Source organism: Delphinapterus leucas, chromosome 10 (assembly GCF_059928025.1).
Source record: "Delphinapterus leucas isolate spDelLeu-1000000601 "Yukka" chromosome 10, BTC_Dleu_Yukka2, whole genome shotgun sequence".
Taxonomy (NCBI): domain Eukaryota; kingdom Metazoa; phylum Chordata; class Mammalia; order Artiodactyla; family Monodontidae; genus Delphinapterus; species Delphinapterus leucas.
In genome coordinates, this window is record NC_143138.1 from 97,909,685 (window position 1) to 97,932,308 (window position 22,624).

Here is a 22,624-nt window from a genome sequence, read left to right on the forward strand (position 1 = left end):
CTTGCGTCGCTAAAATGACGAAGTGAGGAAGGACTTGACCCCTGCCCCCTCCCCGGAGGACCTGGTCCGGGCAGCCCGTCCGGTCTCCCCGGCTTTCAGGCTTCTTTGGAAGCGGGACCGGTTAGCACGTGTTAACGGGCGTGTGCCCTGAAGTCAGGAGGCCGTGACTTGTCTTAGTTTTTCCATCGACAGAATGGCCGGTAATGGTTATAAGTAGTAAACGAGGCAACGGATAAAGAAAACGCTTAGCATGACTCTTGGTACATAGTAAATGGTAAATATTATTGGAAGGGACTATTATAATCAAGAGAAAGTGTAGGTGGTAGTTAAGAGGCAGATCCTGGAGCCGGATTGCTAAATTGGAATCCCAGCTCTGCCACTGAATGTGAGAATAATGGTAGCTACCTCAAAAGGTTTTGTGAGGAATAAATGAAGTATCAAATGTAAAGCACTTAAAATAGTTTTTATTAGTTGTTAGTATTTACCTGCCTGCCAGCCATTCTCATTTAGCGAATATTCTCGGAAATTTTTTTTATGCCAGGTACCGTGCTGGGCACTAGGTATACCTGAAATAAAGGACACTGGGTTCATGCTCTCAAGGAGCCCCACAGTCTAGTGCATTGTAAGGGCTCCTACATATACTCTGGAGCAGGGAAGCTGGAGTAGTAATCTCCCTTGGGGATAGGAGGAAGATGACATTTGACTGAGTCTTTAAGGAGGAGGAGTAATTTCCAGGCGGATAAGAGCATTTCAGGTGAAAACAACATCTTATGCAAAAGCACTGAAACCAGGAAGGTTCTAGCTTACAAAATAGAACTCCCTGTGGTTCAGGCCCTCCCCTACCTCTGGAGGCTCATTTCTCACTCTACATTCTCCCTGTTTCAGTGTTGAGTTTTTCTCTGCCTGGACCACTCTTCTCATACCTCTTCTACTGGCTAACTCTTACTTTAACCCTCAGGTCTCTGCTTAAAAATCACTTTCTCAAAGAGATTATCCCTGAGAAATTGTCCCTGCTTTTCTTCATCACCGCCAACTAGACTAGATTTCCTCATAGCACCCTGCACTTTTTTTTTTTTTTTTGCGGTACGAGGGCCTCTCACTGTTGTGGCCTCTCCCGCTGCAGAGCACAGGCTCCGGACGCGCAGGCTCAGCAGCCATGGCTCACGGGCCCAGGCGCTCCGCGGCATGTGGGCTCTTCCTGGACCGGGGCACGAACCCGTGTCCCCTGCATCGGCAGGCGGACTCCCAACCACTGCACCACTAGGGAAGCCCTGCACTTTTCTTTTATAACTACATCAGGACTACTTGGTACTATATAGTAAACTCCCTGAGGACAGGGATTGTATTTGGTTCACAGTTGTAACCCCAGCACCTAGCACAGTCCCTAGCATATAGTATTGGGTTAATGAGTTAAAGGAGCAGTAGATTGTGGCTAGATGATGAAGGATCTTAAATGTCAGAGAACTGTGGGTTTTATCTTTCAGCAAGAGGGAAACGGTGTGGCTAAAGAGGCAACTAGGTAAACAAGTCTTGAAAACAAGGGAGTTTTGAGCAGATAGAGGAGTTGAAATTTTCTCAGCACCTGGATTTAGATAGCATTTTGCAAAGTCTTTGGTTTTGGATAGTTTTCTTTGAGCTAATAGCTTTAACTTCTCAGAATTTAGCTTCTAACAGGTAATTTCTGTTCTCTGATTTGCAATTTAACTGAAAAAGGCTTTGGTCAAAATGGTTTCCAAAAGAAGACTCCCAACATCTGAGGATAAAGAGAACCTGACAGAAGATGCCTCTAGTAAGTGTCTAGTCATTTGTTGCTTTATTTCCTGTAGCAAATGTGTGAAGCACTAAAAGGGTTATAAAGTTCCTATTTTCAAGTGCTGGAGTCACCAAGGTTTAATGGATGGGGCACACAGAATCTAGCATCAGGAGATTTGGAATGAAATTTCTGCCTCTAATTGCATGTATGACTTTGGGCATGCCCATAGTCTGTGAGTTTCAGTCTCCACATACGTAGGAGGAATCTACATACATAAGAGCTTAACTATTGTACATCCTTTAGGTGCTGGGGCACAAAGATATGACATAGTCTATACCCTTTATTTTTTATTTTTATTGTTTTTAAAGGATCTCTGGATTGGGTTGTATTTTAAACAAGCTCCCCCACTTACCACCACTTTTTAAAAAATATTTATTTATTATTATTTTTTTTAATTTTTGGCCGCATTGGGTCTTAGTTTTGGTACACAGGATCTTCGCTGCAACATGTGGGATCCTCCTCTGCTGTGTGAGGGCTTCTCTCTAGTTGTGGCATGTGGGCTTAGTAGTTGCAGTGGATGGGCTTAGTTGCCTTTTGGCATGTGGGATCTTAGTTCTCTGACCAGGGATCGAACCCGCGTCTCCTGCATGGGGAGGCAGAATCTTAACCACTGGACCGCCATGGAAGTCCCTTACATTTAAAAATCTTATGGTCCTCTTTCCTGCCTTAAAAATGATGATCTAGATAAATGCTATGATGGCGATGTATAAAGGAAAAGTATCATATCAAAGCAAGCACACCAGAGGCAAAGAAAGAGTACAGAAGCTGTCCATGTGAGAATGCAGTTGACAGAAGCCCTAAGAGTTCCAATGAGAAGAGGTTGATAGTCTTTGATTCATCACACTCATCCACTCTATTAAGGCAATTCTAACGTTGCTTCATTAAGGGAGAAGAGTAGATAATCATACTTAACTTCAGGTACCTTTTTGTTTTTTTTTTTTTTATTAAATGTTAAATTCTCTAAAATTGCAAACACTCCTTTTTATTTATTATTATTATTTTTTTTTGTGGCACGCCGGCCTCTCACTGTTGTGGCCTCTCGCGTTGCGGAGCAGAGGCTCCAGACGTGCAGACTCAGCGGCCATGACTCACGGGCCTAGCCGCTCCGTGGCATGTGGGATCCTCCCGGACCGGGGCACAAACCCGTGTCCCCTGCATCGGCAGGCGGACTCTCAACCACTGCGCCACCAGGGAAGCCCACCTTTTTGTTTTTGTTTGCTTATTTTTTATTATTTCTTATGGATTGAAAGCCTTGGGATGAAATCAGTCTGGGCTTTGTACTCAAAGATATGATGTAGGAGAACCTGCTGCATTCTTTCTACCTCTATATCCTGATCGTTGGTTCTCAAACTTTGGTGTGCGTCAGGATTTTTACCTGGAGAGCATATTAATAATTCAGATTCCCATGCTCCATCCCTGAAATTTTGATTCTGTAGCTCTGGGACATGACCTAAGAATATGCTTTTAGTAAGCTTCCCAGTGATTCCAACACAGTGGTTTGTAGACCACATGAGACACCCTGACTGCTTTAGAATTTGGCTGGAAAACATTTCTCTGGTCATTCTTGTTAGAGGTGGCACATTTTGAATTCTTCAAATGAAAACTCAGTAAGTGAAAATAATTCAATTTGTTGATTGTTCTATTTGTTTGTTTGCAAGCCATTATTGCTGACACTTGTTAGAGAGAAAATTGCACAGCAGCATCAGTTCCAGTATAGTTCTTCAGGAACCCATCAACTTTCCTCTTAGGGTTATTGTACTAGGGTTTACATTTTAACCTTTGCTTTACTATTTGTCACATTCTTGAAAATTTTGTCTACTTTCAGAAGCCAGGAAACAGCCACTTTCCAAAAAGACAAAGAAATCTCATGTTCATAATGAAGTTGAAGAAAATAACAGTGTCTTTGTAAATCTTCTTAAGACATCAGGAATTACTCTTAAAACAGGAGAGAGTCAGAATCAACTAGGTAATATTTTAATCAAAATCTTTTGTCTGGGTATAGTGAATGGGCTCAGAACTGAATCATGGATTTTCTAGAGAGGTAATGAAGATTAGAAATGGGAACACCATCTGTCTTGAGATAAGGATGAAACTGAAATTGCTTTTTAGAGAATGTTGTTATTCTCTTTGGTACTGATTAATGCATATTAAGTAAGGTATGTCTAATCCTTTTTTTTTTTTTAAGGAAGAATGTTATGTACTAGTATTACTTTATGTTTTCTTGTGAAAAAATAAATTAATACCTAGAGAGCAATTAGATCTGTGTCAGAATAATTTCAGAAGAAAATTTATAAAGCCATATACGCCCTACTTTGCGGGCATAGATTATTCCATCCAGCTAAGGTTTTGGTTTTTTTTATTTTTTAAGAATACTTAGTAGCTATCCTTTATAAAAGCTAATTCTGTTTTGCAGTGGGTTTATAAGAGTTGGCTCTGAAATTAGGTTGGAAATATCTTTATTGGTTTCATCAGACAGGAACCTAGGTCTTAGGAAAGTAAAACTCTGGTAGGAAGTGTTAAAGACACTGGGGACCAACTAGTCTTCTTTTCTCATAGCTGTGGATCAAATCATTTTCCAAAGGAAGCTCTTTCAGACTCTGAGGAAACATCCTTCTTATCCCAAAGTATGTATTTTCTCCTTAGTATTTTTGTTTTTGCCAGCAGTACTCTGGAATTGGGAGTTTAAAGACACTAGCATAAAGTTGAATAGGCTTGAATGATTTTAGCTAATCGACAGCAAATGTTAAACTAAAAATCTTACTCTTTTTTTTTTTTTTTTTTTTAATGTCACTAAGATAGTAGAAGAATTCGTTAGTGGCCTGGAGTCTTACATTGAGGACCAAAACAGTTTCAGGAACTGCCTTTTGTCTTGTGAACATCTGCAGGATGAGGAAGCCAGGTGTGGAGACAAAGCACTGGACTGTTGCTGAAATTTAGTCTGTTACACTTAACTGGATTGGGAGGTGGGGTTGGGGCAGAATGCGATTTTTTGGAATTTTACTTTTGATTTATAGCTCTCTTTTCCTCAAAGTTTTAACCTAACCTTTAAATTATTAAGTTTATGATAACAAGACTAAGAACCAGAATGTTTTCTATAATGTGTCTCACCTGTGTTGATACAGTTTCAACTCCACTTGTCTGTGACTTAAAAGCTATCTTCTCATGTTCTGTATTTCTTATCTAACAGGATAGTTTCTCCTTAAAAATTACATAGTTAACCAATTTTACAGAGAAAGGATAATAAAAACATTAAAAGAAAATCAAAATAGAAAACCAATCTCTCCTTTTTTTTTTTTTTTACAGCATGGGCACATCTTACTGTAAGAGCCTCATTAAATTGCTTCTGGGGATTGACATATTACAGGTGAGACTGTGCCACTTTTTCTGTGGACATTTAATGGATGTGATTTGTGGTGTATGCCCAAGTGTAAGTGGCTGGAGCACAGGGCAGAGCAGGGTTAATGGGAGAGTTTGGGTTTGCAACAGGTTACCACAGCCCTGTTGCTGACATGAATCTTGTAGGGCAATATCTGTGTCTTTGGACTGAGCTGATAAACCCAATACATCTTGAAGCCTCATTTATCCTGGCGGCCTCAGATTCCTGTTTTGTAAAACTTCATCCTGTGTGTTCTGAGTACCTTGTATATCTCTGCCATATTCACATCTGCAGCATCTCCCATTTAGCTTTGTATTTGCTTATTAAGTAGATCTTTCCCTTTTCCTCCTCCTTTCTCTCTTAATTTATTGATTAGACAATCAGTGAGATGTTTTAAACATCTCAAATTATAGAAATGTATATACAATGAAAAGTCTCCCTCCACCCTGTCCTTCATTTTTCCTCTTTTCTTCTCTTGCACTGTTGATCTTAATTCCTTTTCATTGGAAATCTTGAATATAATTTAGTTAGCTTAAATCTCAGAGCTCTCTTGTTCCTCCAAAGAGAAATCTTTTCTTGCAAACTATTTGATAATCTGTTGAGGCCTGCATTTCGTGGGTTAACAATTGTCATCATAATTAATAATGTTTTTGATTATCTGATTATTTTAATGTTGCCTTGATAGTCATTTTGTAATTTTTCAGAGGACAGGTTATTGATAAATCTTCGTATTCCAAGAGGTTATATTCAAAATATAGGCAGCATTCATGTGGACATACTTTTTGGTTTTAAATCTTTATTGGAGTATAATTGCTTTACAATGTTGTGTTAGTTTCTGCTGTATAACAAAGTGAATCAGCTGTATGTGTATATATATCCCCATATCCCCTCCCTCTTGCGTCTCCCTCCCACTCTTCCCTATCCCACCCCTCTAGGTGGTCACAAAGCACCTAGCTGATCTCCCTGTGCTATGCAGCTGCTTCCCACTATTTTACATTTGGTTGTAATATAAGTACATGCCACTCTCTCACTTCGTCCCAGCTTACCCTTCCCCCTCCCTGTGTCCTCACATACATTCTCTACGTCTGTCTTTATTCCTGTCCTGCCCCTAGGTACATTAGAACCATATATATATTTTTTTAGATTCCATATATATGTGTTAGCATACAGTATTTGTTTTTCTGACTGACTTCACTATGAATGAAAGACTCCAGGTCCATCCACCTCACTACAAATAACTCAATTTTGTTTCTTTTTATGCCTCATTAATATTCCATTGTATATATGTGCCCCATCTTCTTTATCCACTCCTCTGTCAGTGGACATTTAGGTTGTTTCCATGTCCTGGCTATTGTAAATACTGCTGCAATGAACATTGTGGTACATGACTCTTTTTGAATTATGGTTTTCTCAGGGTGTATACCCAGTAATGGGATTGCTGGGTCATATGGTAGTTCTATTTTTAGTTTTTTAAGGAACCTCCATACTGTTCTCTATATTGGCTGTATCAATTTACATTCCCACCAGGTGGACATTCTTATAATGAGGTTTCAATTAGGCAGGGTTTTTCCTCCAAGAACTCTTGTTGGAGAGAATTACAGCTAATTATACATTTCTGTTGTACATTTCGAGACAATCTCCTAACTCCCTATGTCTTCTTTTTTAGCCTGCCATTATCAAAATCTTATTTGAAAAGTTGCCAGAATTTATTTTCAAAAAGTAAGTGGAGTTACTCTGGAATGCTCAAAGTACCCTGGTGTACTTAGGTTTCTCTCTGAAAAGGTTGCTCTGAAGCATCATTGGTATGCCTGAAGATCATATTTATTATGCCTCCAGATTCTTAAATGACTACTGAAGTTTTACTGGGGTGACTTTCTTTGAAATTTCATCTATTTATATGTCCATGTATTCCTAGGATACACACTAAACTGGTAATAGTGGTTGTCTCCCAGGAGTGGAGCCACTTGGCTGGAGTTATATATTCTCTGAATACTGTTCTTTACCTTTTCAATTTTATACTGCATATGAGCTACCATTTTTAAAAATTTAAGATAATTTCCTGGCGGTCCAGTGGTTAGGATTCCGGGCTTTCACTCTCTTGGGGCCTGGGTTTGATCCTTGATCGGGGGAACTAAGATCCTGCAAGGTGCGTGGTGTGGCCCCCCCAAAAATTCTTTTTTACTTTTCTTTTTTTTTTTCTTTTTTACTTTAAAAAATAACTAAGGGACTTCCCTGGTGGCACAGTGGTTAAGAATCTGCCTGTCAATGCAGGGGACGCGGGTTCAAGCCCTGGCCCGAGAAGATCCCACATGCCGCAGAGCAACTAAACCCGTGGGCCACAACTACTGGGCCTGCACTCTAGAGCCCGCCAGCCACAATTACTGAGCCCACGTGCCACAACTACTGAAGCCCGCGCACCTAGAGCCCATGCTCCGCAACAAGAGAAGCCACTGCAATGATAAGCCCGCACACTGCAATGAAGAGTAGCCCCCACTCACCGTAACTAGAGAAAGCCTGCGTGCAGCAACGAAGACCCAATGCAGCCAAAAATAAAAATGAATAAATTTACTTAAAAATAGTAATAATAAAAAAATAACTAAGAGAAAAAAAGAACAGCCTAACAGATAAGTACATAAAGGTCATGAATAGACAATTCACGGAGAAGAAATATGAGAGCATTAAACACTTTTTTTTAATGCTCAAGTTCATTAATAATCAAATACAACAATTTCAAACAATAAATAGAATTTTTTTCCCTTGCAAAGGATCTCCCTTGTTGAGTGCGATGAACAGGCTGCTCATATATCACTGGTAAACATAAAGCAGTGTAATTACTCTGAAGGGCAGTAGGTTGTGTGTATCAAAACCTAAGATTTTGCATACCCTTTAATGTTCAGCCATGCCTCCAAATTTATCCTAAGGCAATACCTATGAATGAAAACAGTAATGAATAATATTACTGTTTAAAGTAACAAAAATTGTAAACTGAGATATTCAACTACAGGAGATTGGTTAAGTAAATTAGGTATATCCACATAATGGAATATCATGTGGACATTAAAAATTATAAAGAGGATTATTTAATACCATGCATTAATTGAAAAAACAGGCTACAAATCAGTATTTACAGTTCCATTCAGTATTTTGTTAAAGGTACATACATACACATTTACATAGATACATATACGCTTGTATATCAATGGTGGACCTCTCTAGGAGAGAGGATTTAGGTAATTTTTATTTCCTCCTTTTTAATATGTGCTGCTTCTGGGTCTTGTATGTAACAATAGTAAACTTGAAGATTTATCTTTAGAAATTTATGATTTGCCTGAATGGCATGCACTATGCTTTGTGTCCTGGCTAAGTCTTTTTTAGCAGTTAAATTTGTCTATAGTAAACAAAGACTGAGAATGCTGTCAAGAAGAGGAGCTGGAGGTGGTCCAAAAGTTAGATGTAGGAGGCTGGGAAGAAGGCAGAGACTGTCATTTTAGGGGAAATAATACTAGAAAGTTATTTATAATAATTTATTATATTAATGATAATAATTAATGATTATTAATAAGTATTGTTATATTAATGATAATACTAATACTGAGCCAACTTCTCTGCATCCATAAATGGTTTTCAGTACTTTGACATAGTCTAAATCTGAAAATCTTCTGTTTCCATAGTGGTAAAAATTACTTGCATTTTTTGGTACTTTATCAAATTGATGTAATTAGTTTTTAACCTCTTACTTTATTTATTTATTTAGTTTTAAACTTTATTTAATTTATTTTTTTAATTTATTTTGGCTGCTTTGGGCCTTGTGCGCAGGCGTTCTCTAGTTGCCGCGAGCAGGGGCTACTCTTTGTTGCGGTGCGTGGGCTTCTCATGGCGGTGGCTTCTGTTGCTGCAGAGCACGGGCTCTAGGCGCACGCGCTCAGTAGTTGTGGCTCACGGGCTTAGTTGCTTTGCGGCATGTGGGACCTTCCCGAGCCAGGGCTCGAACCCGTGTCCCCTGCATTGGCAGGCGGATTCTTAACCACTGCACCACCAGGGAAGTCCCCATTGTTTACCTTTAAAAACAATTTATCTCACTCAATTTGTTAAAGTTTGTTACGTTTATTTTTTTTAATTGTTCATATATTTTAAGAGATACTCTCCAGACTTTTCTTCCCCTCTCTAAACCCTCCCCAGATATAGCCACTAACAGTTTAGTGCGTCTTCCTCCAGACCTCTTTCTCAGCATACATAAGCATATGTCTCATGCTTTTTTTTGTATTACCTGTGTGTTTAGCACAGTGTGCAACGCATGGTAAGTGTTTAGTAAATGTTAACTGAATGGCTGAAATGTTATATGCAGTATTAATGCTTGCTGCTGTGTAAGTCAGAAAGGCTACTTTCCTGACTTCTCATCCATCCTAACATTCAGCGTGAACAGTGATGGACTCAACATGCCTCGACTCATCATCAATCAACTGAAGTGGCTTGACAGAGTTGTGGATAGTAAGGTATGTTGGGGACTTTTTCTGTCTCTTGGATTTATAGAGAGTGTGTTTTCCACACTTAACCAAACTTTTGGCATTTGCATGATATTTTTTCCTTTCTAAACAAAGAATTCATATTTTTCTATCCATTATCTTTTTTAGCTTTAATAATTTGAAAACCATGGTTATTTCACCCATTAAATTTCTCTAAAATAAGAAGTGTATCTAATTAAGATGACTGGATGTCATTTATTAAATAAATATTTGGAAGGAATTCATTAACTTCTCAAAGTACGGAGATTATTATTATGTTTTATTTCTCAAAAGCAATGAGATCCAAAACCATCCTACTTCACTGCAAATGTGTTACTTTAATTACATATTGAGGAAGATTTCTTTGGGTTTATGTTACTTGTTATTAAGCACCTTGGTAAAGTTGAATCTGTTTTGAGCCTGTTGCTTAAGGCCCATTTCTTTTCAGAGTTCTTAAATCATTTTACTAATTTTTGTCAGACATTTAAAGGCTAAATCTTTATTTGGAAGAACATGAGTTTTGGAATCTCATCTGGGCTGGAATTTTGGGTCTGCCACTTATTAATTGTGTATCTTTGAGCAACACATACCCCCTACATTTTAAAAATGGGAATACAGTTGTGAAGATTAAGTGAAATAAAGACAGTAGAAACGGGAAAAAAAAAAGCAAAAGAGCCCCCAATTGTTGGACTTCCCTGGTAGTCCAGTGGTTAAGACTCTGCACTCTCCCTGCCAGGGGCCCAGGTTCAATCCCTGGTCGGGGAACTAATATCTCACAAGCTGCTCGGTGCAGCCAAAAAATTTTAAAAAAAAGAAAGAAAAAAAAGTATTAAATAATATGACATCTAGCCTATTTTTTTTCTATGTACCATCTCATGTGTGAAAATCTCTGGGTCACTTACCTCTGATTTTAGGCTTTGAGCTTGAGTGTGTGTGTAGTTGTCGTATTGTACACAAAATAATTCCAGCTCTACATTTTATGAGTAGGAGGTCTTTCTCTATTCTGGGTAATGTTACAATTCTAATAGTCTCCTCCACTGCAGGATCTCACCACCAAGATCATGCAGCTAATCAGTATTGCTCCAGTGTACCTGCAGCATGACTTTGTCACCAGCCTACCTGAGATCCTAGGGGATTCCCAGCATGCTGATGTGGGGAAAGAACTCAGGTGGGTAAGCACCTCGTTGGCATCTTGAGCAAGACTTCACTTTGGGAGCCTTATCACTGCAGTATAAAAAGAGTAGTAATAATGCGTTTCTTTTTTTTATAAAAGAGGATGATACCCATCTTTCTAGGGTATGGAATTTGACTTGCTTTTCTAATAATGAGTGTTTTTTTTTTGGCTGCGTTGTGTTTTTGTTGCTGCGCATGGGTTTTCTCTAGTTGCGGCGAGTGGGGGCTACTCTTCGTTGCGGTGCACGGGCTTCTCATTGCGGTGGCTTCACTTGTTGCTGAGCACAGGCTCTAGGCACGCAGGCTTCAGTAGTTGCAGCACACAGGCTCAGTAGTTGTGGCACGTGGGCCCTAGAGTGCACAGGTTTCAGTAGTTGTGGTGCGTGGGCTCAGTAGTTGCAGCATGTGGGCTTAGTGGCTCCGCGACGTGGGATCTTCCTGGACCAGTGATCAAACCCGTGTCCTCTGCATTGGCAGGTGGATTCTTAACAACTGCGCCACCAGGGAAGTCCCTGGTTTTTAAATTTTATTTATTTATTTATTTTTGGCTGTGTTGCGTCTTCATTGCAGTGCGTGGGCTTCTCATTGTGGTGGCTTCTCTTCCTGCAGAGTACAGACTCTAGGTGTGCGAGCTTTAGTAGTAGTGGCACGCGGGCTCAGTAGTTGTGGCTTGCGGGCTCTAGAGCGCAGGCTCAGTAGTTGTGGCGTACGGGCTTAGTTGCTCCATGGCATGTGGGATCTTCCCAGACCAGGGCTCGAACCCGTGTCCCCTGCAATGGCAGGCGGATTCTTAACCACTGTGCCACCAGGGAAGCCCCAATGAGTGTATATTTGAGTAGATCCGTATACTTTCTTTCTTTTCTAATAATTAGTATATATTTGAGTAGACCTGTGTATCTGTCATGAATATGAAGTCTGGCTTAGGATTAGGTGTATAAATTTGGTCTGCAGAGACATAGACATTATTCCTTTGTTTTGTTAACATTTTCTCTATCCAAGGGTGTCCTCCATCTTGACTGCACATCCACATAGTTTGTGGAGCTTATTAAACATCAACTTCTTTGGTCCCTAAATGATTCATTCTAATGCACATTGCTGTGTCAGATCTATTGCAGACATCCATTGCTTACTAACGTTTACGTGAAAAATACTAATTGATAGGGCAGTAATGAAGAAGAGGAGAACAATATCACTACATAATTTTATTTCTGTTTTAATGCAACCATGTATTTATCCTAGAAGTAGTTAAAAACTTCCAATTTGTTATACTTCCTTTTCTATAGTTGTCTGTAAAGCTGTCTCCAAAAATGTCCAGTGATTTCTTGCTTTTGTGCTTTTGGGCAGGATGCTCCTTCTGTGTATAGCACTGTATACCCCACTTTGCCTGCTTGTCCTTTTGTATAACCTTTTCTTAGGATCCATCACTGTCCTTCTCTACTGTGTGCTACTGTAGAACCCTACTACTTACGTCTATCATGTTTATCACACTTCATTGTAACTGTTGTAGGTTTTCTTTTTCCTTTTCTCTGGAAGGATATATACTAAACTCAGTAGTGGTTTCCTCTGAGTAGTGGGGATGATAAGGTAGGGCTTCTTGTTTCTGCTTTGTTTATTGTTTGAATTTTTCAAGATGAGCATTTTTTTTAAATCAAGAGAATGTTAATGAAACATACTATAAATAGAATTTAATTGGAACTAAGTATATCCTCTCTTCCTATACCTTGAGTGATTTTCCCGTCATTATTTGCCCAGCTCTGTTAAAATTTGCACAACTTCTCTCTTTCTCCTATTCACAGTGACCTTCTAACAGAGAATACTCTGCTCACTGTCCCAATCCTGGATGTCCTCTCTAGCCTCCGACTTGAGCCGAAGCTCCTGACTAAGGTAGGGAGGACTCTGCTCTCCAGAAAGAGTGCCAGCTTGCTCGCTTCCCAGAACCAGTGTCAGTTAGTCATTGCCTTGGACCAATCGTATATAATGAAAATTTCATTTTGAAACAATGCTGAATGACGTTTGCTCTCTTTTTTCTTTTCAGTGAATTTCATATGCCATACTATGATAGATTAACTGCTCATTTTTAATCAGTATGCTTTAGTGGAAGTCTTCTGTATTGCCTGTATAGTTACAAACTGCTCCCATAAGAATAACAACTTTTTATGCCTTCCTCTAGCCAGTGGAAAATTCAGACTCCAAAATTAAGAGAAGAAGACTTTCATGTTTATCACCTGTCTGTTTTTGAAGAAGCTGTAGCGTTAAAAATTGAAAGCTTGTAATTTGGAAAAAAAAATAAAATGAGACGTTTTTCTTCCAAAATTACAAGTGAGAAAACTGAGTGAGAGAAATAATTTTTCTAATTTTACCTAACGAGTCAGTACTAGATTGAGGCATTAACATGAAAATATGTAAGGTTTTTGTGCTTTTTATGTTTAGGTCCGCCAGTTAGTGATGGGTAAGCTGTCATCTGTCATGTTGGACGATTTACCTATGATCATCAAGTTCATTCTTCATTCCATAACAGCCACGGATGCACTTGAGGTACCCTACTGTTTCCCAGCACTGTAGGCAGCTAGATCCTAGAGAGTACAGGGGATAGCAGTGGTGCCCTTGTGAAACTCAGAAGTCAAAAAAAGACTAACTTTGAGGACGATACATCAAGATAAATTATTTAAATTAATCGGTTCAAATTGCTCGTCTCTGTCCCGAAACTAATTGATAATGCTGATTAATCCAGCAGGGGAGAGAATGGAGCTACTAGCCAGACTTGTTCTATATAAGCTACTACAGGTTATATTTGCTATTTCAGTGGAATGCCTGAAGGAATTCTGAAATTTTAAAGAGCATGACAGGGACTTCCCTGGTGGTCCAGTGGTTACGAATACACCTTCCAATGCAGGGGACACGGGTTCAATCCCTGTTGGGGAACTAAGATCCCATGTGCCACGGGGCAGCTAAGCCCATGTGCCACAACTACAGAGCCCGAGTGCCACAACTACAGAGCCAATGCACTCTGGAGCCCGAGCACCACAGCTAGAGAGAAGCCCACACGCCACAACGAAAGATCCCACATGCTGCAACAAAAGATCCTGCATACCACAACTAAGACCTGATGCAACCAAAAATAATAAATAATTTTATTTTATTTTATTTTTTTTTGCGGTACGCGGGCCTCTCACTGTTGTGGCTTCTCCCGTTGCGGAGCACAGGCTCTAGACGCACAGGCTCAGCGTCCATGGCTCACGGGCCCAGCCGCTCTGCGGCATGTGGAATCCTCCCGGACCGGGGCACGAACCCGTGTCCCCTGCATCAGCCTGCGGACTCTCAACCACTGCGCCACCAGGGAAGCCCATAAATATTTTTAAAAATAATAAAAAAAGTAAAGAGCATGGCATACTATACTCAACATTAGCTATTTTCATCAGCTGCCTTTTTCAAAATGCCTTGTTTAACAATACATTTAATTAAATAAGTAAAACACTTTATATATTTTTGTCTGTGTCAGGTCTTAGTTGCAGCACATAGGATCTTTCGTTGTGGCACGTGGGCTCTTCTCTTGGGGCACGTGGGCTTCTCTGTGGTTGTGATGCACAGGCTCCAGGGTGTGTGGGCTCAGTAGTTGCGGCGCACAGGCTTAGCTGCCCTGTGACATATGGGATCTTACTTCCCCGACCAGAGATCAAACCTGTGTCCCCTGCAATGGAAGGTGGATTCTCAGCCACTGGATCACCAGGGAAGTCCTGACAATACATTTAATTGAATAATTCTTCTTCCTCAGTCTTTCAGGAAAATGTTATGGTTTTTCTATTGAAAGAATAGATTGTGCCTATCTGCTATGAATGAGCAGAACACATAGCTAATATTTATTTGCCGTAGGTAATTTCTGAGCTTCGGGAGAAATTGGATCTGCAGCATTGTATTTTGCCATCGTTGTTGCAGGCTTCTCAAAGCAAGGTGAAAAATAAAGGACAAACAAGGTATAAACTCATGGAAAGTTATCACTGTTTTTCTCACATAGGCAAGGAAAGTTTTCTGATGTTTATTCTGAATCCTGGACAGAAGATCTTAATACTTAACAACTACAAATAGTGGTAGTAGTATTACAATTGTGTACTACTATACAGTTTTTCAAATCATAATTCTATGTATAAGTATCTGTATGTGTGTGTGTGTACGTACTCCCTTTGCTCTGCAGATCAATTCCAGATAGACTGCAGTACAGTTTTACTAGCCAGTGTACACATGAAGTTGTGACTTGTTTTAAGGCACGTGGCTAGTAAGCAGGAACCCAGATCTTACAGTTTCCTCTGTGGCAAGTGGAAGAATGATTTTTTTTTCCCTCTGCTACTTGCAGTTCTTCAGGAAATCAAGAAAACAGCGGTCAAGACTGTGTTATTCTTCTCTTTGATGTAATAAAGTCAGCTGTTAGATATGAGAAAATCATTTCAGAAGCCTGGATTAAGGTGAGTGAGATCTTTAAACGTTGAGGAAGAAATGGGTGGCAATCAGTGACGGATATGTAAGTAAAGGTAGGTTGAAATAAAAGTCTTAAAAGTCAGTCGAGTAGAAATAATAGATGATGGTTGCCGGATGGGCAGATTGGTTCTCAGATAAGAGAACAGAGCATGCTGAATAAGGCGAAAAATGTTCTTATGTGTTGTAATATTTTTGTAACCCTTGTTTTTGCAGGCAATTGAAAACACCACCTCAGTGTCGGAACACAAGGTAATGTTCATGTACTATGAACTTTAAGTATTACAGATGTAAAATTAGTGATATTGGCTGGCTTTCCTTCCTGCTGTTTTCTCTGGCTCCTTCCAGTCATCCCTTCTGTGACTTTTGTAGCTGCTCTAATAAACATTAGCTGCCTGAGGAAGATGATCTGAAGGGGTGACTTGCCAGATGGTCTTTATTCTGGCAATAAAATGAAATAAAATATCCATAAGGGGAAATAGTAACATTCCAAGCAGGCATAATGAGTTGCAGTCAAAGAAGCTGAGTCCCCCTCCCATGAGGAGGTGAGGACTAGAGTCGCCTGGGTCATGAGTTAGGTATTCAGGCCCCTCTGTCTGTCTGATTGCCCTTCCTCCCACCACATGGAATTGTCAAGATAGTGGCATTTCATGTTTCACTTTCCTTTACCTGACAGAACTGAATCAAATATTCCATCTACTCTCAGGGCAGTGGTACTGAATCTGTCTTAAATCTGGAGATACTTTCTTCAGTCAAGAAGACAGATGATTGAATTTCTTGTGTACTGATTGGTTCCGTTTAAGGATTTTCTTTAGTTGGAATCTCTTGTTTTGTAGAGTTTTGTTAGTTGGATTATCCAGTTGTTGGATGACTATTTTAAAAGCTGCTGCGATACTGAATAAAACAATGAAAAACTCAATAATTTTTTGTGGTTGCCAGGTTAAGGGTGGGTAGGGAATCAGAATATCTAAGACAACGGTTTTATTATTGCATAACCCTTGACCTCCTGCATAGCTGTTTTTACAGCTTTCTGATCATTGTATAAATATAATTTTGTATTCTGATTTATTTTCTCTTCACATTGTGTCATAAACATTTTGGATGCTTCTGCATTATATTTATTGTCTTTTTTTTTTTTTTTCGGCCGCGCCATGCCACATGCAGGATCTTCCCCAACCGGGGATTGAACCCATGCCCCCGGATTGGGAGCATGGAGTCTTAACCACTGGACTGCCAGGGCAGTCCTTTTATTGTCATTTTTAATAACTGTATTGTGTTCTGCTATAATCTGTCAGAATTTTGGTGTCTGAGTTGGGCCTTCAGTGAAGGGATGTCTCAAGTAATTTATTGTTTTTGCTTTTATTAATTAGAACATCTAACATTTATTAAAATATCTTTTCTCATTAATTGAGATATAATTGACATTTTATATTAGTTTCAGGTGTACAATGTAATGATCTGTTACTTGTATATATTGCAAATGATCACCACAATACGTTGTTAATGTCCATCACCATACATAGCTACCATTTTCTTTGTGATGAGAACTTTTAAGGTCTACTCGCTTAGTAACTTTCAAATGTGCAATACAGTATTATTAACTATATTCACCATGCTGTACATTACATCCCCATGACTTATTTATTTTATAACTGAAATTTGTACCTTTTGGCCCCCTTTACCAACTCCCTACCAACTCCCTACCCCTACCTCTGGCAACTACCAATCTGTTCTCTGTATTTGTGAGTTCATTTTTGTTTTATTTTTTAGATTCCACATATAATTGAAATCATACACTATTTGTCTTTCTCTGTCTGACTTATTTCGCTTAGCATAATGCCTTCAGTGTTCATACATGTTGTTGCCAATAGCAAGATTCGTTCTTTTTTATGGTTGAATAATATTCTAGAGAGAGTGTGTGTGTTTATATCACATTTTCTTTATCCATTCCATCAATGGACACTTGGGTTGTTTCCATGTCTTGGCTATTGTAAATAATGTTCTAATGAACATGGGGTGCAGATATCTTTGTGAATTAGTGTTTTTTGTTTTCTTCAGATACGTAGCCAGAAGTGGAATTGCTGGATCTATAGTAGTTCTATTTTTATTTTTTTGAGGAACCACCATACCGTTTTCCATAGTGGTTGCATCAATTTACATTTCCACCAACAGTGCACAAGGGTTCCCTCTTCTCTACATCCTTGCCAACATATGTTATTTTTTGTCCTTTTGATGATAGCCGTTCTAACAGGTGCGAAGTGATATCTCATTGTGGTTTTGATTTGCGTTTCCCTGATGATTAGTGATGTTGAGCATTACATGGAGGTTGGCTATCTGTATGTCTTCTTTGGAAAAATTTCTATTCAGATTCCCTGTCCATCTTTTAATTGGATTGTTTGGTTTTTTCCTTTTGAGTTGTGTGAGTTCCAAGTAATTTGTGTTTTTCTTTTTTGTCTTGCTTCACTTTTTAACTTCTCTGTCTCTCTGTCTCTCTCTCTCTCTCTTTTTTTTTTTTTTGTGGTACGCGGGCCTCTCACTGTTGTGGCCTCTCCTGTTGCGGAGCACAGGCTCCGGACGCGCAGGCTCAGTGGCCATGGCTCACGGGCATGTGGGATCTTCCCGGACCGGGGCACGGCAGGCGGACTCTCAACCACTGCGCCACCAGGGAAGCCCATCTCTCTTTTTTAAAAAATATTTTTCTGTTACTTGGCAGCTGTAACTCTTTATTTATTTATTTGGCTGTGTCAGGTCTTAGTTGCGGCATGCAGGATCTTTTGTTGCGTTGTGCGGTCTTCTCTCTAGTTTTAGCACACAGGCTCAGTAGTTGCAGCCCTTGGGCTCTCTAGTTGTGGTGTGCAGGCTCAGTAGTTGTGGCGCATGGGCTCTAGAGCGCATTGGGCTCAGTACTTGGCAGCACGCGGGCTTAGTTGCCCTGTGGCATATGGGATCTTAGCTCCCCGACCACAGATCGAACCTGCATCCCCTGCGTTGGACGGCAGATTCTTAACCACTGGACAGCCAGGGAAGTCCCTCTTTTTTTTTTTTTTAAACATAGGTAATACAAGCTAATTGGGGAGAAAAAAAACCCCACAAGTAATCTAAATATGTGTAAAATAAAGTTTACCTCCACTCTCTGTGCCACTCTTCATGGATAATCATTCTTCCAGATTTTTTCCTATTCATATACAAGTTGTATGTGTGTGCAAGTGCAGGCACACTCACTCTTATACATATTTGTACTTGTGTATTGTTTTTACAAAAATAGAATTACTATGATTATTGCAGGTTGCTTTCTTTTGCTTCACAATATGTCGTGAATGTCTGTCAAAAAATACATCCTATCTCATTTTTTAAAATATTTTTTTATTGTTTAATTAAAAAAAATATTTTTGGGGGGCACACCACACGGCATGTAAGATCTGTTTCCTTACCAGGGGTCAAACCCGCGCCCCCTGCATTGGAAGCATGGAGTCTTAACTGCTGGACCACCAGGGAAGTCTCTAGCCTATCTCTCTCTCTCTCTCTCTCTTTTTTTTAAATAAATAAATAGATAAATAAATAAATATATTTATTTATTTTTGCCTGCGATGGGTCTTTGTTGTGGTGCATGGGCTTCTCATTGCGGTGGCTTCTCTTGTTGCGGAGCATAGGTTCTAGGCGTGAGGGCTTCAGTAGTTGTGGTGCACGGGCTTAGTTGCTCTGCAGCATGTGGGATCTTCCCAGACCAGGGCTCAAACCCGTGTCCCCTGCATTGGCAGGCTGATTCTTAACCACTGCGCCACCAGGGAAGTCCCCTATCTCATTTTTAATGGCCATTATAATGTGCTGAAAATGACCATCATAATTTTTATAACCTTTTTCATATTGACAGACATTTACAGACTCTCCAACTTTTCACAAAGTAATTTTCCTAATAATAATGAAAATTTATAGTGAAGTTGGCAAGTGACTTAATCTTTTTTTCCATAATAAATGTGAAGCTGTTCAAAGTTATTTCTGTAATAATACTACTTTTGCTTGTATTCCAATATTTTTTTAAAAGGTACCAGTGGTTAATAGTTGTGGCACTTTATTGCTCTGAAAAATATTTCTGGGTTTTATGAAAACATAGGTACTCCCATGAGAGTATGTTGAGCAAATGAGTATTCTTTGTTTTAATGGGAAAAAGTTGAGAGCTGCTGTTTTGTTGTAGTAAATGTACTGATTTATTAAACTGTTTTCGTGTTGTTGCATATTTATTGACAACAGATTCTTGACCTGGCAATGCTTTTCATCATCTATAGCACCAACACTCAGACAAAGAAGTGCATTGAGAGGGTGCTAAGAAATAAGATTCGATCAGGCTGCTTTCAAGAACAGCTGCTACAGAGTACATTCTACATTCATTATTTGGTAAGTGTCAGAGACTCAGACAGCATCAGTCTTAAAATTTTAGAGAGGTCGTTTTAACCTTTCCTACCCAGTGTGGGAATGATGACACCACCAGCTTTGCTGGGTGTAGATGTTTGGCAGGGAGCTCAGTATATTTCAAAACATAGTAGGATTATTGCTTACCTTGATTGAGACATTGTAATGTTAATCAAATCAAACTAAGATCGGTTTTCACCTTTTTAGCAAAAAAGTCACAAAATTGCTTTATGTTGAACTTACTAGACTCAAACCCCGAATTCTTTTTTTATAGGAAATATTGCAATTCAGGTCTTCTAATGACATATTTATATAACTTTATTTTTAACCTAGAATAGAAAACTTTACAGCTCCCTTATAAAACGTCATCTTAGTTTCAGCCCATTGTTCAAGCCCATTGAGACTTTTGAATCTTAATTTTATGTTAATCATTTTAATTGTCTAGCTGTCTATGATCTGCAACTTTGATAAACTTGCCTTCTGTATCCTTTTTTAAGTAGTTTCTAAAAACCCCTGAGTATAACAGGATCAGAGCAATGCTAATAGAGATGTAATTTTGTATCTATTGAACCATCTCTATTTAGCCATTCAACACTATGACCCTGAGATGATCATTCCTGTTGAAATATAAACCATTTGAATTGGAATTTTATAATCTAGGAATGGTGTTTTCCAGGTGAATATTCAGGATATTAACAGTGTATATAGCTTCTTAGAAAACTGGGTGAACCAGAGGTTTAGGACCTGACTTAGGAACTAATGAGAATATGTAGCTGCATCTTAAGACTTTATATTTATGGGCTTCCCTGGTCGCACAGTGGTTAAGGATCCACTTGCCAATGCAGGGGACACGGGTTCGAGCACTGGTCCAGGAAGATCCCACATGCCACGGAGCAACTAAGCCCGTGCGCCACAACTATGGAGCCTGTGCTCTAGAACCAGCAAGCCACAGCGCCTAAAGCCCGAGCTCCACAGCAAGAGAAGCCACCACAATGAGAAGCCTGCACACCACAGCAAAGAGTAGCCTCCGCTCGCTGCAACTAGAGAAAGCCTGTGCGCAGCAACAAAGACCCAATGCAGCCATAGATACATACATACATAAATAGACTTTATATTTAGGAATGGATTTAAAGTTTGTATTATTTTATCTTACAATTCTTTCTGTGCTTATTTCTGCTATGATACATGTTTTGGGCTATAATTTTGCATAGGGCAGAAACCATATATAATTTTTATTGCATTTTCCTCAGTAAAGCATTATACCCATTTCAGTGCTTAATTTAAGATTTTTTTTAATTGTGATGATATCAGTAAAGAAACTGGACTTTAACAACTCATTATTTATTCTGGTTCCATTAATGTCCACCTACTACCTTCTTGGTAGGACATGATCAGTTCTCCTCTTGATGTTCTTTAAAAGAAATCAGTTTAATTAGCATTGAACCTTATAGACTGATTTCAAATCATAACCAAGGCAGAGGAGACCTGCTATATCCCCAGGGAGTCAGTATGATTAAGTGAGGAAATTGGGATTTAGAAGATATGGATTCTAGTTCCAAACTGGGCAGATAGGAGCAGATTACCAGCTATTAGGCTTGTGGTTTAACTTCCTTGAGCTTACAGGTCAATTCTTACCCATACGTTGAATCTCACTGATCCTGAGAGAAACTCAGAATGGTGAAGGATTATTCTGAGTAAAACAAAGATTAAAGTTCCTTAAGTTAAAATGAGAATTGGGGAGAACTCTGACATCTTAATAGGGTTAGCAATAGCAACTCTAGATGCTGTGATAACTAAGTTTCTCCCACAGCTTCATTTCTCTCTACTCTTCCCTCCTCAAGGTTCTTAAGGATATTTGTCCATCCATTTTGTCACTGGCGCAGAGTTTGTTGCACTCCCTAGACCAGAGCATAATTTTGTTTGGCAGCCTCCTATACAAATATGCATTTAACTTTTTTGACACTTACTGCCAGCAGGTATGTTGAAATGTTTATTTTGGGAAGGAGGGAACAGGGAAAAGGAAAGAAATGCAATTCCAGGTGACTTGCATGTGATCTGATGTTTTTATTTCTTCTTGTTTGGAAGACATTGAAGGAGAAAGAACTCTGAGCTGGGAGTTGGGAAAACTTAATTCTAGTCCTAGTCTCAAAATGAGATGGACTTGAGGACCTAACTCTGTGTTTTGAGCTTTAAAATTCTCTGAGTCTAAAATAAGGTCCAGCTCCAGTCAACTTCAAACAAACATTGGCTTAAAGGGCTGGGGTTATCGTGCAATTTTCAGAGTACAGTAATGGCAGTTTTAAACTTAGCTCTAAATAATCAACTGCCAATTGATCCTGGAGTTGTTCTCTAGAAAAAAGTTGTGGTGGAAAAGAAATGAAGGAGAAATGCCTGAGGGCCTAACCCTGTTCCCATGAACACGGGACACCAAATTTAGTAGCACATATCCAGACAGGGAGGGCTGTACTTATGGAAAGTGATTATGAAAACAAAGTGTCTTATTTTGTATTGTTTATGTATGCTATACCTTTATTAACAACATTAAAGTACATTTGAATGGAACTTTTAAAAATGAAGACAAAATTTTTAAAATTTAAAACAGAACTATAGACTCAGCTGGCATGAGATAGCTACTGCACTTGAGAAAACCATGTGACTCAGTGTGGAGCAGCAGTATAAAGGAAAGGGAGAATGACATCTAAAACTTTTGGGGGGAATCATCTTAATGTCATAGAGACAACATCATTACCCATGTTTGCTTGAAACATACAAGTCTAACTTGTAAAAACCTTTAGCTCCTTGAGTGCTACCTTTTCAGTAAATTTCAATAGATTAAGTACAACCACAACTTAATGGGTAATATTTAACCCATATGAGAAAAAGAAA

The 22,624-nt window shown here is 39.2% G+C and overlaps 1 protein-coding gene across 13 annotated transcripts in view; it reads left to right on the forward strand.

The window, feature by feature from the left end:
• The window catches only part of FANCD2 (FA complementation group D2), a 55,322-nt gene that overhangs the window by 239 nt on the left and 32,459 nt on the right, over positions 1-22,624 (forward strand). For 3 of the 13 annotated variants that reach the window (XM_089919668.1, XM_089919664.1, XM_089919666.1), the window contains exons 2-16: positions 1,714-1,789; positions 3,639-3,779; positions 4,370-4,437; positions 4,609-4,712; positions 5,117-5,177; positions 6,856-6,908; positions 9,604-9,682; positions 10,720-10,859; positions 12,661-12,748; positions 13,295-13,399; positions 14,735-14,835; positions 15,213-15,321; positions 15,548-15,583; positions 19,580-19,723; positions 21,580-21,714. In XM_089919668.1, the coding sequence (XP_089775794.1) occupies positions 1,714-1,789; positions 3,639-3,779; positions 4,370-4,437; positions 4,609-4,712; positions 5,117-5,177; positions 6,856-6,908; positions 9,604-9,682; positions 10,720-10,859; positions 12,661-12,748; positions 13,295-13,399; positions 14,735-14,835; positions 15,213-15,321; positions 15,548-15,583; positions 19,580-19,723; positions 21,580-21,714 (1,440 nt within the window). Of the gene's footprint in view, positions 1-5; positions 275-1,713; positions 1,790-3,638; positions 3,780-4,369; positions 4,438-4,608; positions 4,713-5,116; positions 5,178-6,855; positions 6,909-9,603; positions 9,683-10,719; positions 10,860-12,660; positions 12,749-13,294; positions 13,400-14,734; positions 14,836-15,212; positions 15,322-15,547; positions 15,584-19,579; positions 19,724-21,579; positions 21,715-22,624 lie in introns of those variants that run through there. The other 10 variants (XM_022564665.3, XM_089919675.1, XM_089919667.1 and 7 more) reach the window with 9 other exon arrangements.